Here is a 19,301-nt window from a genome sequence, read left to right on the forward strand (position 1 = left end):
ATCACAAAATAATGCTATACTACTAAATTTAAATCAAAAGTTTTAGAAAAACAATAATTTCAAATCAATAAATAAGAAAATCCACTTAGTGACTTTGAAGACATCTGGTTCCCACTAGCCTCGTCAGCAGACAAATACGGAGGGTGGCCAAATATTCCTGGCCAACACGATTGGATCCTGCACTTGACTGGGGAGGGTGCTCCCGCCTGTGACACCGTGGACTGTGACATGTCCCAATATCTTCAAACTGTGTTAGAGAACAATTTTCGGTGCAATCATAATTTCCGTGATCCTGCGCCATAGACTTACCATGGACAGCTTGTATTTTCGTTCCTGTATTTTTCCAGGTCTGATAGGTCACTGGCTTCAAATTTAGCCAAAAAACTGTGGTTGGCACCAACTTTGCTATTTCTCTATCTCTATCTAACTGTGCAGCAATAATCTCAATTATCCGAACATTCTCGATAAATTGAAATTTCCACCCAATCTGAAAATATGGATACACCCAGCACAAATCCTACTGAATTGAGTTGTGACATCACTGAATGGCCATTGAGCACTCTGAAAATCACTGATAGCACAAAAAGTGACCAACCTGACACTGAAGTCCTGGATAATTCTGAGGATGTCTGGCTGACACCGGTATCCAAAAAGAAATAAAAAACTGGCAGTTCCCCAATCGGACAGGGAAACCCACTCACAAAGTGAGCTCAAAGAGTCCCAGGGCCCAACACTACACAACCTCAAAAAGGCAACAAAACAGCAAGAGTCGATTAACATCGACCCAGCCCTTCTCGAGTGCACTGTCAATAAGCAGGTATTGGTCCTGCGAGTCGAACTAGAAAATAAACTAAAAGAGTCTTCCAGCCGCATCACCTCAACCCTTCGGGGCGAGATTGTTGGTATCTGGACAAAGCTTGAAATCATCCTGTGCAATGTTCACCTTGCTTCTGAGAGGAACAAGGCCAAACTCAAGGCATACCTCAAATGTAGGGGCACACAGATGCTACAGTGCACCCCCAACTTTTGCTGATGCACTGAAGAACACAAAGCCAAATACGAGAACGGACCCTCCACCAAAAAGAAAGAGATTACTACCAACACCCACCTGGTAGTTCTTAAACCAGCCACAGCCAATGCACCAAAAACAAGTGAGGAGATCAAGAAGACTATAATTGCTTCTCTTACTGATGATCTGAAAAACACTAAAATAAAATCCATCCGAAAGACCCGCAATACGGGCATCATCATCATCATAGAAACTGACTCAAAAGATGACGCTGATAGATATATAATATTAACAAATACCAAGATATCCACCATGGGCCTTCTAGCTGAGTCCCCCCCCCCACAGAAAAAGGGACCACAGATAGTGATTTGCGACATCAACAAGGACCTGGATCCCAACACCGTATGAGATGAATTGTACAGGCGTAACCCCCAGCAAGCATTCCCAAAAGGGGATCTGGCTAACCTGATAAAGCCAAAATACCAAACGAAGTCTAGAACTGGCACTTCTTTCAACTGGGTTGTAGAACTGGTGCCAAAAGCCTGACACATGCTGGCCCACCACAATGGAGTGTACATAAATTGAGGTCCCTAAAAGTGTACATAAATTGGGGTCCCTAAAAGTGTACATAAAATGCTGTCTTTTTGGTCACACAACCCACACATGCATCCAGACAAAACTGCAGTTATTGTGTTGAGAAAGGCCACAGCTATGAAACCTGCCCAAACAAGGGCAATGAACCAATATCTCCTAACTGTAAAAATCAGAAACTACCTGATACCCACACTTTGAGATAATAAATGCCCTGTCTACATGAAGGCCAAGAGCACATATGAACAGATAAATTATGGGGACACTGCATAAACAGTATAATAGCAACAAGATAAGATTCCTCCAAATAAATGTGCAGCGGGCTGAGGCCGTTATCAGACAACTCCAACAGAAGGCAGATGAGGAAAACCAACATTCTCTTAATAGAAGAACCTTACACTCACTCGAACGAAATGAGGGGATACCTCCTGTCCTACAAAATTGTCCAAACTCCTGGTGTGACACCCTGGGTGGTGACTGCTGTGAGGAATCCTCACTTGACTGTGATGCAGATATCTCATCTCTGCTCTCCATGGGCCACCTGCACCCACATCATCTCCTCTCTGGGTGACTTCTATGCCGTTTCCCTGTACTGCAGGCCGGGAGAGGGCATCCTACCTGCAGTCCAGTACCTACAACATATCTTAACAGAACTGGTGGGTGCAAAGATTGTCATCTGCGGCAACATAAATTTCTGCTCCACGCTCTGGCACAATGAGACCCCACAGCATAGAGGCACTATAAATGGGCAGCAGTTGGAGGAATTCCTGGCCAATAGCAGTCTGGAAGTCATTAATAGGCTGAACAACCTGTCGACATTTTCCAGCTCACTTTGGGAAGCCACAATTGATGTGACTCTCTCCACCAGGTCCTTTGCTAGGTTTCTGTCGGATTAGACCATGCCGGAGGGCTGGTCCACCTCAGACCATCGAGCCATAACGTTCAATATGTACAGATCAATCACTCATTCTACAATGCTCAGGCAGAAGCAACATAGATACACTGAACAAAGCTGACTGGAACCTGTTTAGAGAAACTCACCAACGGGATACTGTGCCTACAAACCAAGAATGTGTAAGGCCAGTATCCAGACTCCCATCAGCGCAAAATCACAGACATAATTACGAATTCTGCAAATACAGCAATAAAACAGAAAACCTCCATCCCTGGGGCGGTCCCTTGGTGGTCAGGGAAGCTTCAGGCCCTCAGACGTGTAGTAAACCAAAAGAAGCATGCATTCCAATGGGCCCAGAGATCCTGCCCCTCCCCCAGAAATTGAATACCTTTGACAGGAGTACAGGGAGACTCGGAATGCCTACAACACAATAATCAGGCAGCATAAAAGACTGTCCTGGGAGCACTTGGTATCAAAAGTTTGTTAATTCTGACCCCTGGAGTGTTGTGTTCAAGGTAACAACAAATAAACTGCCGAGAGGTGAAGTTATTTGCTCCACAATCTCTTCACAAGGCCACATGACCACTACCTGGCAGCATTCAATTTAAAACATACTTGACCACTCTTTCAAACCGCCACTGGATGACAACTCTCCACAACAGCAGCTTTGTCTCAACAACAACAACTATAGCTCAACACTCATGGAAGAGCCTTTCACTGCCGAGCATCTCTCTATGGCCGTCAAGAGACTGAGAAATAACAAGTCACCAGGCCTGGACATGTTTGAGCCTGAAATAATTAAAGAAGTTGCTGAATTCGCTCCAGAAACACTGCCAAACCTCTTCAACCATTGGCTGCTAAAGGAATGGTTCCCAACTGATTGGAAAACTGTGATATTTAAGGATGTGCTGTACGATAAACCTCACTGTTGAAAAAGAAGGCAGATGCCTCTGAAAGCTACGGCGTTTTAGCACTTTTATTATCCTGTGTTTTATCTACATTGTTTATTGTAATTTATTCATTGCAGTTTAAAATTTCATATTTTACTGTACAGACAGTTACCTTTTTATCAGTTTTATCCATTGGAATTATATCATTCTATTTGCATCATTATTATTTTAATATAACACAACACTATTTATTTATTTTATTTAATAATGGTTGCTATAGGATTGTGCAGTTATTATGAATATGAATATTCCCAACCCCAGAGGCCTATTTGAAGATGTGTCCATTAGGCTCATACTCAAAAATCCAACTAAACCGCACATAGTGGCAAGTGTTTTGTCAAAGGTGCCACCTGTGGTTTCCCACATCTGCACCATGGTACTTTGTGAAGAAGTACAGAATCTCTGTAAAAGCCAGAAAAAGTGTAATGTCTGGTTTCTGTCAGAGTAGTGTTATGTTTTGTTGTGTCTCTGGCTGCTTGGCCGCAGAGCCCCTAGTGGGACCCCACGTTGCACGGCACCACCACTGGTAGGTGAGCCAGGCTGCCCATTATACTCTGGCTGGCCTTTTCCAGGGTTGCCTGAGCTTCCTGACAAAGGCCAAGTGAAAAAAAAAAAGGGGGGGGGGAACAGAACAGGGGTACGAGTTAGAAGGAACAGAAAGAGGGAAAAGGAGGACAGACTGAAGTTAAGGAGCAGTTCGCTCTTTGTGAGGTGAAAATAGGGGTCTGGGAGTGGGAGTTAAAGTAGCAGGGGACAGGTGCCCCTGCATGATCACCAGAGGCCAGTGGACTCTGTATACTGCACTCAGGAGTTCTCCAGAATGCCAGCAATCCCGCACCAGAACGGTGCCGGCTGATCCTACCCTATAAGGGGTTTGCAGCAGTATCCCGCACTCGATGAGTAACTAAACCGCACAATCCACCTGACTTGTACAGACCTATTGCTCTCCTCTCCTCTCTGTCTTAACTACCTACAGAGGAAAATAAGAAACTACAATGCACTGGTCGCCAGGGTTACCCACCGAGATTGGGGGCTCAAAAAGTGCACCCTAGCATTGCTCTATAAAGCTGTATTCATACCAGCCATCACCTACGCTTCTGGCATATGGTTTTCCAAAGCCTCTACCATGGTAGAACGAAAAAAGCTGAACATCATTCAGTGGCCAATTCTCCTTACAATAACCAAAGCATGCTGCTCCTCCAGCATGCATGCTCTAGAGGTTCTCACCAGTGTACTGCCCCTGGACCTTGAGGTGGCCCATGTGGGGATGCTGTATCAGCATCCCCACATGGGCTGTATCAGCATCCCCACATTGATTTTACCACAGATCCTGCTAACACCTATTCCAGGGAAAAAAAGATGGTCTGAATCCACCAAAGGGGCCATCACCCGCTAAAGTTTTCAAAGTTGAACTCTGAAAACTTTATACAGACCCAAGCATATCCATACACAAATCAAAAGTTAACTCACCTAAGTTAACTTATATGGTTCAGCAATTATGATTTAATAATAATCTTCATCAGAGGTTTGTAATTTAATAAAGTGTTATAAACAAATATACATATTATTATTAGTGGCATCTGATACAAGGAAGCAAAATTGTGGCTGGTTGATGGTATTTTGATTCCTTACCTCTTTGATGCAGTGATTCTCGTAAAGCATTTTATTCAAGGTTAACAGTCTACTTAACATATTACCACACCTGTCAAGAACTTACTCAAAGAGAAGTTACCAATAATTAAGCTTTATTGGGAAGCATCTGGGGTAAAATATGGCAATTAAAAGTTTTCTTCTTTTTTTTTTTATGCATGTGGTCTTACTATTAGTATTATCACAGTGCCATTTTTAATACTGCTTTAATAAGATACCAATGTTTTTTGTTCGTTATAATGTCTGGAAGCCCATGGCTGTCAGTATAAACATCATAAGTTTCAATGATATTGTCAGTATCATAAGTTTCAAACTTTTGTTAAACCTTGGCCTCTGATTCACCAGATCTGAATCCCTGTAACCTTTGTTTATTGGGTTATTTAATTCTGTAAGGATATGATGTGCACAGTGTTGGTAATTAGTACTAGTACTAATAAAATAATGCAAGAAAACAAGCTATATAGCATAAGCAAAAAAAAAAAAAAAAAAAAAATTCATCTCTCAATTCCTTCTAATAATTTGACCAACTAGTTCTTAAATTTATTCAAACTTCTTACTTCTAAAACACTAGGGGGAAGTTTATTCCAACTATGACTTACAATTTGGCTGAAGGCAAATTTCTGCACATCTATTCTGCAACCATCCTGTCAATTTAAATTTATCTCCCCTTGTGTGTATCATTTGAGAAAATGTAAAGATGGCATCAGAATTTGGTTTACTCAACTCTGCCAAAGACAAACACACAGATGACTTTTCAAGGTGATGCAATTCACAGAACTCAAGTCTTTCTTGGTACTAAAATCCTTTTACGCCCCCAAGTACCATGTGCTGTTGCTGTTGTTAGCGGACTTTACATTCTGCACAGTTGATCATGTAAGTGGAATTCTTATTTTAATTTTTATAAGTCTTCTTGCCATTTTTTTAATGCTAGTGTTCAGCTGGCACAGCTTGGCATGCCAAATACAGCAGTCACTAACAGGCCACTGATACAACATGAAATTTTCAAACAAATTGACACTTCAATTTCGCATACAGCCATCATTAACATCACAATACTAAAAAAGAAAATAGTAAACCTTTATAATTACATCAGCGTACAATATCATTGATTTCATTCGGAGATTTATTGTTGACTTTTATTTGCGATCTGATTCATATATACATTCCTATTTGGAAAATTAAATGCACTAGGCATAATCCTTATGGGTTTTGATAATTAACTATATAATATCGGTGTAAATACACCATAGTTAACCCATAGATTTGCGCTACGATTGTAGCATAGAAGACATCGTTTTAATTGTATCTCATAATGTGGTTGCCTTCAACAACAAGATAGCTACTATTGAATTACTTCAAATAAATAATGCTTCTCTAGTAGAGAAGACTACTGTTATTTATTTTCAGTGGTACCACCACCCAGACGATCGTTTCGAAGCTTTTTGGCTTCGTCATCAGTGGGCGGGCAGGTACCCAGGTAATACAACAAGCCATCTCAGTTGCGAAGTTATATCCACATTATGAGAGATACCAGAAGGGTGTTTTTATTCTTAATGTTTTAGTTTTTATTCTTAATGTTTTATTCTTAAACAAAAAAAACAAATTTCAAAACTTAATTAAATTAATTAAAATAATAATTAAAAAATTATATATTATTTCTTTTTGTATCCACTATATACAAAATACAGGGTCCAGTCACATTATTATGACCACCTACCTTGTATCCAGAATATGCACCTTTTGCAGCATGCACCGCAGCAAGCTGCCATGGGAGGGACTCAATAAGTCTGCGGAAGGTTGCTATGGGTATCTGTGACCATGCAGACTGCAGTGCACCCCGGAGTTCCTGTAGAATCCATCCGTCTGATGTGTGGATCAAGGTGGTCCCATAGATTTTCAACTGGATTAAGATTTGGGGAATTTGGTGGCCAAGGGAGTAGGCCAAAGTCTTCATCGTGCTCCTCAAACCGCTCATGGACAATTCTGGTGACATGGCATGGCGCATTGTCTCATTACTGATAGATACTATTGCCCCCAGAGAACATGGTCAACATGTACGGGTGTACCTGATCGGCAATGATCGATAGGTAACCATTTGTATTCAGGGTACCCTCCAGAGGTATCAGTGGACCCAAGCTATGCCATGAAAACATTACCCAGACCATAACGCCACCCCCACCATCATTCCTTCTGCGAACAATCATGTCCGGGTGTCTGTTCTCGGAGGTGTCACGCCTAATACGCCACTGTCCATCGACTCGGTGGATCAGAAACTGTGATCCATCGGAGGCCACCTGTTTCCACTCAGCCGGAGTCCAGTGTCAGTATTGCTGTGCAAACTGACAGCGTTGTTTGTGATGAATGGCTGTCAGCATGGGTGCTGTCACCAAGAGTCTGATCTGGAGCCCAATGCGCAACAGGGTTCGCTGCACTGTCATGTTGGAGACCTTTCTGGTGGTCCCATGGTTCATTTGGACAGTTAGTTGAGCAACAGTAGCATGCTGATCGGTCCTGACCAACCGTTTTAGCCGACGTTCAACTCAAGGATCAATGACGCATAACGCTCCACAATTGGCATGTCAGGTCATGAAAACTGTCCCATTCGTCCAGTCTTGATACACTTTCACCACTGCAGCAAGTGAGCATTTCACAAAATCCACTGTTTTGGAAATGCTGGCATCCCTGGCTCGATAGCCGATGATCATGCCTTTTTCCAGGTCTGATATGTCGCATGCTTTGCCCATGACAGAGGCTGTTACTGTGTTCATGGATACCAAACATCAAGCCTTATATACTTGTGGTGTGTGAACTTGACACATGTGCTGTATGATTTGCTAGGTGTGTGTGATGTCTACATTGGGGGTGGTGGTCATAATATTCTGACTGGACTGTATATCCCCTTATATGCCTTTATTCCAAACATTTCCATGTCATCATGGAGTATGCAAATACACCAGTCAGTGTGACTTTTAGGGATGCACCAGCTAGTGGGTTAAGAGAAAATGATATTTAATTAACTCGGTTAGCTATTTTGGCACAGTTACTTATGTACTCATGAGCTAGATGTAAGAAATAATTTTCATTTTTTTTTTTTTTGTTTGTTATTTATTTATTTATTTTTTTTTTTAGGAGCATTAGCAACTAAGGCCATATTGCTCCGGGAATATGTGGTGGTCATTCCCTTGACCTTTCCGCATCCTACGTATTTGGTGGTGATGGGCTGGAACCCCGGTCTAATCAAGAAGCGTGTGCTACGCACTGCTGCTCCTTCCCACCTGGCTACCGAGGCGCCTAATAATTTTCATATTGTTTTTTTGGATTTTAGCAAACCGTTACTGTATAAGCCGGAATCACAAGACGTTACTGTATAAGCTGGAACGGGATCACAGGCAAGATTCCAATCTGAATCACAGAATGGCTGCAGAGCAGGAGGCAGAGGATTGTGATTGATTTATTGTAAACTCCACTGACCTGGTGGTCGTGCCAGAGTATAAACCAGAATACAATAATGGAATTAATGAATTGTTCATTAAAACTCAGTTCTGGCAACACTATTATTTCTGATTTTCATAAATATCAACAAAAGCACAGAGAGTGTGATATCAAAATTTTCATGATGAGAAGATTGGGAGAATCGTTAATGATCAGCACCAAGCAGCATTCCTTCAGGACAACTTATTATTAGTATTAGTAGTAGCAAATGATTCAAGAAAGCAAGCTTATACAGCAAAAAAAAAAAAAACACATCACCGGTCCATCCTCTGCAATAGTCTCTCTACTATCTTTCACAACAACAGATGGAAGTTTGTTCCAACAATCAACCACTGGTAGACTGAAGGCAAACTTCTGCACACATCTATCCTGTAACCATCCTTACTCAATTTGAATTTATCCCCCCTCATGTGTGTAGCCTTAAACACATTGGGCTTACTCAATCCATTCAAAACCTTAAAAGTCTCAATCAGATCTCTTTGCAGGTGCCTGGTCTCCAAATGCCATAATTTGTAGAACTTAAGCATTTCCTGGTAAGAGCACCCTTTTGCTTCCCTCACTAATCTTGTTGCTTTTCTCCACACCCGTTCCAACAGATCCATGTACTTCCTAAAATGAACCTTCCAGACCAGCGGTACTCAAGATGCAGCCTAACTATTGCCTAATACAATGGACGTCCTCTGAATCCAAGGATGCTCTCATAATTATGGCTAAAGGTTTGCTTACCCATTTTGCATCCTCCTTCAATATAATTGGATAGATCCCATCCACCCCCAGGTGCCTTTTTTATGTTTAAGGATGGTCAGAAAAGTGACAGCTATGTTTAAATGCAGCAAATTGCAAGGTTTTATGCTGGGAACTAGTAACTCCAAGTAACCTGTACATGTGACAGATTTGAATTAAAAACAGTAGCGGAAGAAAGCATTTGGGATTTATGATATAGATGTGAAGTTCTTCAGGCAGTATAGACAGTGGCAAGGAAAGCCCATGGTGTCCTATTGATAATTTATCAAATATTTTTTGGTAGAGGTAGGGAGATCATAATTCAACTGCAGAAGGCAATTGTAAGAAAGCACTTGGAATACTACATCCAAGTATGGATACTGCACCTGAAAAACAACATTAATCCCCTTGGAAGGGCCCAAACGTAAGCAACTTGCCACATGCCTTTTTGGCATGTGGCAAAGGTCACATGCCAAAAAGGACAACAATATGGATTTTGAATATGTGTGGTACACAGCTTGGCAACCAGGCACTTTAGAGGGATCCTGGTTAAGGTCTATAAGGATGTGAGAGAGAATAGTAATGCTGAAGGCAAGAAAAAGTTTCATTGTTATAAATTATTCCAGAACTAAGGACCATAAATTCAAATTACAGGGAAAGCAATTTAGACTAAATTATAAGACCCCTTTTAGCCAGCAAGCTGTTATTTACTGGGATAAGTAACCTCTGTGGGTAGTTTCAAGGTTACAGCTTGGAATTCAAAGGTCAGCTGGAATATTATCTACATTAAAAGGGAAACAAAACATAGGCTGTTTATTTTCATTTTTTTTATATATTTTTTTACTTATTTTATTATTATTATTTTTTTGGTTAGTGCAGCAACAACTTGTGGCTTCATTGCACTATGTATCAAATACCAACAATTATAAGAAAATGTGTGAACTCAATCTTCTTTATTTCATCACTTGAATGCAGTTGTCATTTCAGGGGTGACACCTCCTCACATAAGTATGTTGAAAATGCCAAAGAAATGCTATTTACATAAATTTTTGAGATGAAAGGCAATAGAAAGAATGGAAGGAATAAATCAAGTAATAAACACAGTAAATATAAATTCCAGTTTGAAAAAGTTGTTTACTCATAGACATTACAAATACAGTTATCAAGCATGATAAACATTCACTGCATTAATCAGTGAACACTGAAGATCCCAAAATATTCACCCTCTTGACATGTTTGTGTGCTAATAGCATCAACTGATTGTAGACTATATGCCTGATTAATAATTAAGCAGTATAACCTGAAAATTACTTAGGTGGGAAAGGTAAAACACTGATAAACAACAAATTAGGAAACTGGTTAGCTTTTTATGAAAACAAATTTCATAACAGTACCACTAATGTAAATAAACTAGGCCTAGAAATTAAAATATTTAAACAAATGAATACACAAATCTGGAGAACAAAAAAAAAACTGAACATGGAAAAAATTTTCAAAATAGTGCCTTGTAAATACAATTTACTATCAGTGAATAATGGATAAGATATTTGAATAATTGATAATAACTGAATAAGATATTTGAACAAATTACACAAATTACAATAATTCTGAGGGATACACAAAAAAAAAAAGAAATTAAGATAAAATTTTGAGGAAGAAAAAAAGTACCATTCACAAGATTAAAAATGTCTCTCAGTTTAAAAAGGTATACACTATAAAGAGAAATAAAATTATACCTATGAATAAAAGTAAGATTCAAATTAATTTTAATGCACACACACAAAAAATACCTTAACTTACTAGTCAGAATTTTTATCTTATTTGGGGAAGTCACTGTAATTTCTTTGGGATCTACAAAACAGCCACTCACAGTGAAGTTTGTCTGCTTGAAAAAGAGCTGAAAAATGAATACAAAATATAATTATTTTAATTTTTATCCAGTAACCACTGCAGTAATATAACGATAACTTCAATGCCGAAGTGGCTCTTCAAGTTTTTTTATTACTCAGAGGTAAGAAAAGAAAGTTTATTTCATAAGTAATTTGATACTTCATGTTCAGAATCAGAAATAAATTCATTTTCAGGAAGGGTGCGTAGTTAATTATGTATGTGCAAAGTTTTTTGTTGGTATAAATGATAAATACAGAACTCAATAGATAAATAATGGAGAGTAAAGAAAATCATTAAGGAGCGATTATTACTGAGATGCCAACGCTAAAATATACCTGAACAAAGGCTGTCTTTCCAGTACAAAAACGGTCTTCATGACTGGGAGCTGAACTTTCTTCACAAATTATTTTGGCAGTTAGTGATATTTCTAAACTTTTTGTAGGAAATTTCTGACCTGAGGGGAGAAAAAATTAAGCTATTAAATTAGCTTGGTAAAAGCTATTGAAGTAGTGACCTAATATATATATATATCTAGATACATACATATATATATATATATATAAAATTATTTTTAAAGTTATGTGTAGAATGTAGTAGGTATAAATCTATAATATAACTAATGCTAATAATGAAAATACCGTGTACCCTGGGAGCGATATATGTTGATTAAAGGGGGAAGAACGGAAAAGAAAAATGTAACGTTATAAACAAAGTGCGAATTTTGAAAAAATGTAAATTTTGAAAAGAATGACCAAGGTAGAAATAGCAGATTTTTGAAAAGAACGACCAAGGTAGAAATAGCATTGCAGTATCTTTCATAATTTCTGTGTCTTCTTCAGAGGTCATCCACCCAAATTATGAAAAAGAACAGCAATACTCTTACTTCTGTTTCTGACATGTTCTGTATGTCAAAAAACACGTGTACGAAGACACGTGGTAAAAACTAAAATAATTTAGAATATAAATTTTGAATAAATAAATAAAATACAAGTTAAGCAAAAATATTATGCCAAAAGTATAACATGCAGAACATGGATGACCTTACAGAAGTAAGTGGCCCGCCAAAAAGGTGAAGACAAAGGAAGGTAGTGTCCGAATGACAAGAATTTACCGCTACTGGACGGGTTGACAGAAAAGACAGTGCCGGAGGCTAACCCGTGTATATATGCGAAGAAACGCTAGCGGCTCCTAGCGTTAGACGAATTTTTGGTGTCTGTATATTATGTAATTTACGTAAGCGGTGGAGCTACGCTAGGTTAAAGTTAAGTACATGATGCTCAAACCCCGGGATAGCAAAGAAATAATAACTTACAAAGTAGCAGTAGAAGGTAGCTAAACTTTGTTAAGGCGAAAAAATATCGATTGGGTATAGTAAGAAAAATAGTACTCTGATATTGCTTTCGTTACACTAATGGCTCACAGAGCATAAAATATAGAATTTAGTAAAGCAAAAAGATGATTAAATTAGTGATATGTAGTTGGGCTAGGGTAGTTCGGGGTTGCAAACCCGTTCCTATAGTTAGGACCCTGAACGAATGTCCGAGAGTAGGTGCATCATGTACTTAAGTCAGTTGTGTTAAAAGTGTAACATATATATATAAGTTACAATTAACAATTAAATAAATAAATAAATCAAGATATAATTAAAATTAATTACAAGGTAATTACAAGGTGATACACTATGTCTGGCCAATCGGTGGGTACAAGTTTTCCAGACCGTAAGACACCAAAGAGGCCTAGTGTATTGTATTTACACTATATATAAACTTGATGCATATGGGAATAATTATTAGTTATAAACTAATAATGCTGTTTATATTGATATCTATTAAGTTCTTGTGCCTTAATATGTTAAGGGCTTTATTGATATGATGACGCAGGTATTTAATAGGAAAAAGATTTTTGGTCAGTTTACTGTATAATATTCTGATGTTATCAATAACTGTTGTTTTGTCGCTGCATATTGTTGCTATTCTGATGCATTGTGCTAAGATAACATTAGCATGTACCTGTTTGGAAATATTATCGATAATTCATTTTATCGCTATTCAAATTCAAATCCATTTTCTCTACTTAATTTTAATTTTATTATTCATAATTATTATTATTTATATATATATATATATATAAAAATATAGTTAGGGTGGCAATTTTAACCCTCTGGCACATATCCATGCCAAGGGTATAAAAATCATGGTACTTATTTTAACCCTCTGTGAAATATATTGGGGGTGGGGATAGGGTAAACACAGCATATTTCACAGCCATTCCTTGTACAAAAACAATATATTCCTCATCCATTAAATTTTTGGTACCTTTAATTAAAACTATGATATCTGTTTTGGTAGTAATAAATTTTTTTTTTTTTACCTGCTAATAATATAGAAAAACACAATCAAAAGTTATAAGGACATTATTTTTGGCTTTTCCAAGGTGTTTTCACTGATATCATTATTTCAATAATTTCAACAAATGACAGTGCAAGAAACTTTCAGAAATAATGCAAAAAAAGCAGTAAAATAATTTGTAACATGTAATCAAAGCCAGTCACTTGCTATGTTTAGGATATATTAAACTCGCACACAGCAATTGTTTCGGAATCAGTGATAAAATGAGACTTGCTATCCAGATGAAACACCATCCTTTAATGTGCTTTATTTGAATTAGTATTAGTAGTAACAGATAAAGCAAGAAGGCAAGTATCAGCCTCATTATACAGTATCAGCCAAAAAAAAAAAAAAAACCTTCCCATTTCACCTATCCATTCCCTCCAATAGTTTATTCCATTCATCCTTGAATTTATTCAAGTTATCCAATTTAATGACAACAGATGGAAGTTTGTTCCAGCAATCAGCCATCCTCTGGCTAAAAGCAAATTTTGACACATCTATTCTGCAAACCATCCATCCTCAATCTGAATTGATGCCCGCTGATATGTGTAGTGTAGGGTCAGCAACCTGTGGCTCGCGAGCCACATGCAGCTATTTGAGCATTTAATTGCAGCTCTAACTTTCTGCAGGCAAATATTTTCGGACATGAACTATATTAAAAATAAATCAAGAAACTGTCTGAACAATGCGAGTCTCCTAGCATGTTTAAAGATGAAAATTACAATATAATTCCCTGACTTTGAGAGACTTGCTCAAGAAGTTCAGCAGCAAAAGTCACATTAATTAGAAATATTATTAATAAATAATATTTCAAAAAATATATTTGTTTTTATAAAACACCTTCCCACTCTATTCCATTTCTTAAAAAACTCCTCCCCCAGCTCAAGCTGGGGGGAAAAGAAATGCGGCTCTTCAGATTCTCTCTCTTTTTTTTAATTAGATCAAAAATGGCTTTTCGCTCAATAAGATTGCTGACCCCCGGTGTAGCGTGAACAAGAGCAAGAATCCCATTAGCATCAAGCTTGCTCAATACATTTAAAGCCATAAAAACCTTAAGCATTAGCATTAGTAAAGGTATATGAAGCTTATACATCAGCCAAAAAAAAAAAAAACTCTTCTCATTTCACCCATCCACAAGATCCAAATGTTTATCTAGTTCTGCCTTAAATCTATTTCAGCTATCAACTTCTACAATGACAGATGGAAGTTTGTTCCAGCAATCAACCATTCGCTGGCTAAAGGCAAATTTACACACATCTATCCTAAAACTGCCTTTCCCAATTTAGAATTTATGCCCTCTCAAGCGATTATTCTGAGCAAGAGGAAGAATCCCATCAGCAAACTATTCAAGGCCTTATACACCTCAATCAGATCACTTCGCAGGTTTCTAGTCTCCAGACACTGTAATTTGCAAAACTTAAGCCTTTTTTAGTAAGAGCAACCCTCTGTTCCATTCACTAATCTTGTTGCCCTTCTCTGTACTCATTCCAGCAGCTCTACATCCTTCTTAAAATGAGGCCTCCAGGCCTGTATACAGTACTCAAGGTATGATTATACTTATATAATCACCTCCTTATCCGCGGCGCCTCCGTAGCCAGGTGGGCAGGAGCAGCAGTGCATAGCATACGCTTCTTGATTAGACTGGGGTTCAAGCCCGTGATCACCAAATACGGAGGATGCGGAAAGGTCAGGGAATGACCACCGCATATCCCGGAGCAATATGGTCTTAGTTGCTAATGCTCCTAAAAACCAAACGACAACAACAACCTCCTTATCCCTGCTAGAAAAATTCCTGTATAACGTTGACGAGACACCACAAACTACTCTTGCAGACCATCTGCACTGCTGAAAAAACTTCATATCTGACTGCACAATTACCCCAGGTCCTTTTTGTTCTCTGCCAACGTCAGTGTAGTACCACACAGTTGATACGTTACTCTGGGATTACTGCTTCCCATATATAGTATTTTACATTTTTCAATGTTAAACTTCAGCTGCCACCTCTCAGCCCATCTACTCAACTTTTCTAGATCCTGTTGCAGTAGTGTACTGTCAATAGTGTCATTAACAACCCTGCCAACCTTCGTATCGTCTGCAAATTTAGACATTAAGCCTGATATACCATCATCAATTTCATCAATAAATACACAAAACAACAATGGACCCAACACTGAACCCTGGGAGACTACACTAATAACATTAGTCCACAAAGAGCAGTGTCCATTGATTACCACTCTGTCTTCTCCCACTCAACCATCCCTTTATCCATTAAAGGAGGCAGCAAAGGAAGTAAGCAAACCTTTAGCTGTAATTATGAGAGCTTCCTTGGACTCAGGAGAGGTCCCCATGGACTGGAGGTGTGCAAATGTATCACCAACTCACAAAGGGAGTTCTAAAGGTGACACAAGTAATTGTAGACCTGTTAGTTTAACTTGTGTTTCGGGAAAAATAATGGAGTCACTGGTTAAAGAAGCATTGAAGGATCATCTAGACAAGATTGCAGTAATAGTTCAGATGCAGCATAGGTTTGTTAAAGGGAAGTCTTGTGTGACCAATTTGATTAGATACTATGATGTGGCCACAAAGGAACTGAATGTCAAAAATAATTTTGATATCATATACTTGGATTTCAGGAAAGCTTTTGATACTGTTGCATACAGAAGACTGCTGTAAAAATTGGAGAGGTATGGCATTAAGGGTAAGTTGCTACAATGGATAAAGAGATGGTTGAGTGGGAGACAACAGAGAGTGGTAATCAATTGACACTGCTCTCTTTAGACAAATTTTATTAGTGGAGTTCCCCGGGGCTCGGTTCTGGGCCCATTGTTGTTTTGTGTATTCATCAATGATATTGATGAAGGTATATCAGGATTAATGTCCAAGTTTGCAGATGATACAAAAGTTGGCAGGGTTGTTAACGACAATATGCTACTCTAACTGGATCTAGATGTTGGGAAAATGGGCTGAGAAGTGGAAACTGAAGTTTAACATTGAAAAATGCAAAATACTGCGTATGGGTAGCAATAACCCAAGAGAAATATACCGACTGTGTGGTACTACATTCAGGGAAGTGGAAAGTGAAAAAGACCTGGGGGTAATTGTTCAGTCAAATATGAAGTTCACTGAGCAGTGCAGATGGGTTGCCAGGGGAGGCCATGGAGTCTTGTCAATGACATACAGCAATTTTGCTAGCAGAGACAGGGAGGTGATTATCCCGTTGTACAAGGCAATGGTCAGGCCACACTTAGAGTACAGTGTACAGGTCTGGAGACCTCATTTTCAGAAGGGCAACAAGATTGGTGAGGGGAACAAAGGGGGTGCTCTTACCAATAAAGGCTTATGTTCTGCAAATTGCAGCACCTGGAGAGTAGGCACCTGCGAGGTGATCTGATTGAGGTGTATAATGCCTTGAATGAATGGGTAGAGCAAGCTGAATGCTGACGGGATTCTTCCTCATGCTCAGATTAAGAAACTGAGTGGGGTATAGATTCAAATTGAGGAAAGGCAGTTGTAGAATAGATGTGCGGAAATTTGCCTTTAACCAGCAGGTGGTTGACTGATGGAACAGACTTCCAATCTTTTGTTGTGGAAGTTAATAGCCTAAATAAATTTAAGGCTGAGCTGGACAGGCATTTGGAACGAATGGAGGGGTAAAATGGGAGGTTTTTTTTTTTTTTCTTTTTTTTGCTGATGCTGCATAAGTTTGCTTTCTTGCATCGTATGCCTCTACTAATGCTAATGCTAAATAATATATAAGCAGAAATATGTGCATATATACTGAAATTTTGAAACTTTGAAATTATACACTTCCATTTTCAGTTTTATAAACTGAAAATGGAAGTGTATAATGGTTTCATATTTATATTCAATATTTAATTCTTTTTTTTTTCTCCAGAATTAATACAAGTTTTGTTTCACTGAAAATAACAGGTTTCACGTGTAAAAGGTCAAGCATTAGTATACTCCAAACAGAATTCAAAAGACACAAACCATTTTCCTGAAATAAATAAATAAAAAAAAAAAAGTTGAGTTCCTGTCAGGTACCATGCAACCAATTCTGTCACATTTGGACATGGACATTACCAAGTTCATGAAGGGTTGGACATATACCCAAATGAAACAAAACTTTTGAGTCTGGCTTCCTTTCATCAGTATGCCTTATTAATACTAATACCATAAAGTCAAGTAGAAACTTGGCTATTCTTTCATATGCCCACTTGAGTGCTGAAGTTTGTTTCCATCCAAATGAAACTGCTAACAAACCCAATTACTGGTACTAGCGTAGTGAGAATCTCCTATTTGACAAAAGATGCCCGTTCTTAAACTGAAGATGAACCCCTCTTTCATGAAAAAGCAGATAAACTATGGTACCCAACCTTTCTTTTTTGATTAAATGTTTAAATTCCCAACACACACACACACACACACACACACACACACACACACTAGTATTTATATTTATATTTATAATTATTTATAATTATTTATATTTATAAATAATATAAATAAATATAAATAATTAAATAATTAAATATTTATATTTATATTTTACTCTAATGTACCGGTAAGTTGTCGATTTGTTTGTTTTTTCCGTTTTAATTTCTGGAGGGTATCATACGGAAGTGTTCTACGTACTATATTGAGGTAAACTCCTCTTATTATTTTACTAATATTATTATCAACGTAGAACATATTGAGTAGTACAGCTTAGTGTTGTACTACTCAATAGTTGCAACACAGCATAGTGTTGCAACCTTTCCAGATCCTGTTGCAACAATATAAACAAAAGCTGCTCTTTTGTTTGCGCTGATTTTTAAAAATCTTTGAATTAATTTTGAGTATTTTAAATCATTGTATATCATAAATTACATAAACAATGTAAATAAAATTTGCAATACATATAAATTTTGCTTTATTACTGTTTACCTGACATCCTCGAAGCACATTTCTTGGTTAGTAGTTACCACAGAAAAATAATATTATGAACTTAAAGAACTGTTGGAGAACAAACAATTTAAATGTAAAAGATTCCACGATTTCAAAAAGTTTGATAAATTCCCAGTATAGATGAAAGATTCCTGCCTTGCAGTTTTCCTGCATCTATTTTCTTAGTGGATATAGTTTGCTCTGAACATGGAGCTACTGAGTTAAGAAAACTGCATGTGACTACTGAACCCAAATTAATTTTTCAGAGGATGTGTAAGAAAATTGCTGCTGGATTAGAATCACATAAGTTCTTGAATTGTCTATGGATTCAAGAACATGACACAGTGATAATGCTCTTCACAAATTCTTATAACTGCAACATTGTTTAGTGCAAATGCATCATTACTGTATTACATTGAATTTTAAAACAAGCAAAAGTTTGTACATTTAGGCACAAATAACAGCCAGCTTCTCTAATGGAAAAGTGTTACTTATTTGATGCATAACTGGAAGGCAACTTGTTGTGAAGGATTTCACAATATGAGCTGTTAAAATAATGATGCCTAAATGTACAAATTTCAATGTGTCTTAAACTTCAACTGTGTAGTAATGATGCATTTTCACTAAAAAGTGTTACAGTTTGAGGTTTTCTCCCCTAAAATTTCATTAGTAGGACTAGCTGCTTAACTCTTAAATTCCCAGATGTAGTGACATAATTAGCATTAGCATTAGCAGAGGCATTTGATGCAAGAAAGCAAGCTTATGCAGCATCAGCCAAAAAAAAA

General features: G+C 37.9%; 1 protein-coding gene across 2 annotated transcripts in view; it reads right to left on the reverse strand.

The window, feature by feature from the left end:
* LOC150084779 (AP-5 complex subunit mu-1-like) overlaps positions 1-19,301 on the reverse strand; it is a 222,972-nt gene that overhangs the window by 11,978 nt on the left and 191,693 nt on the right. For both annotated transcript variants that reach the window (XM_090375538.1, XM_090375539.1), the window contains 2 exons: positions 11,536-11,654; positions 11,111-11,207 (listed from right to left, as the gene is read on the reverse strand). In XM_090375538.1, coding sequence (XP_090231664.1) covers positions 11,111-11,207; positions 11,536-11,654 — 216 coding nt within the window. The remainder of the gene's footprint in view (positions 1-11,110; positions 11,208-11,535; positions 11,655-19,301) is intronic.

The sequence above is a fragment of the Mastigoproctus giganteus genome, chromosome 6 (genome assembly GCF_048544385.1).
Source record: "Mastigoproctus giganteus isolate SK-2022 chromosome 6, ASM4854438v1, whole genome shotgun sequence".
Taxonomy (NCBI): domain Eukaryota; kingdom Metazoa; phylum Arthropoda; class Arachnida; order Uropygi; family Thelyphonidae; genus Mastigoproctus; species Mastigoproctus giganteus.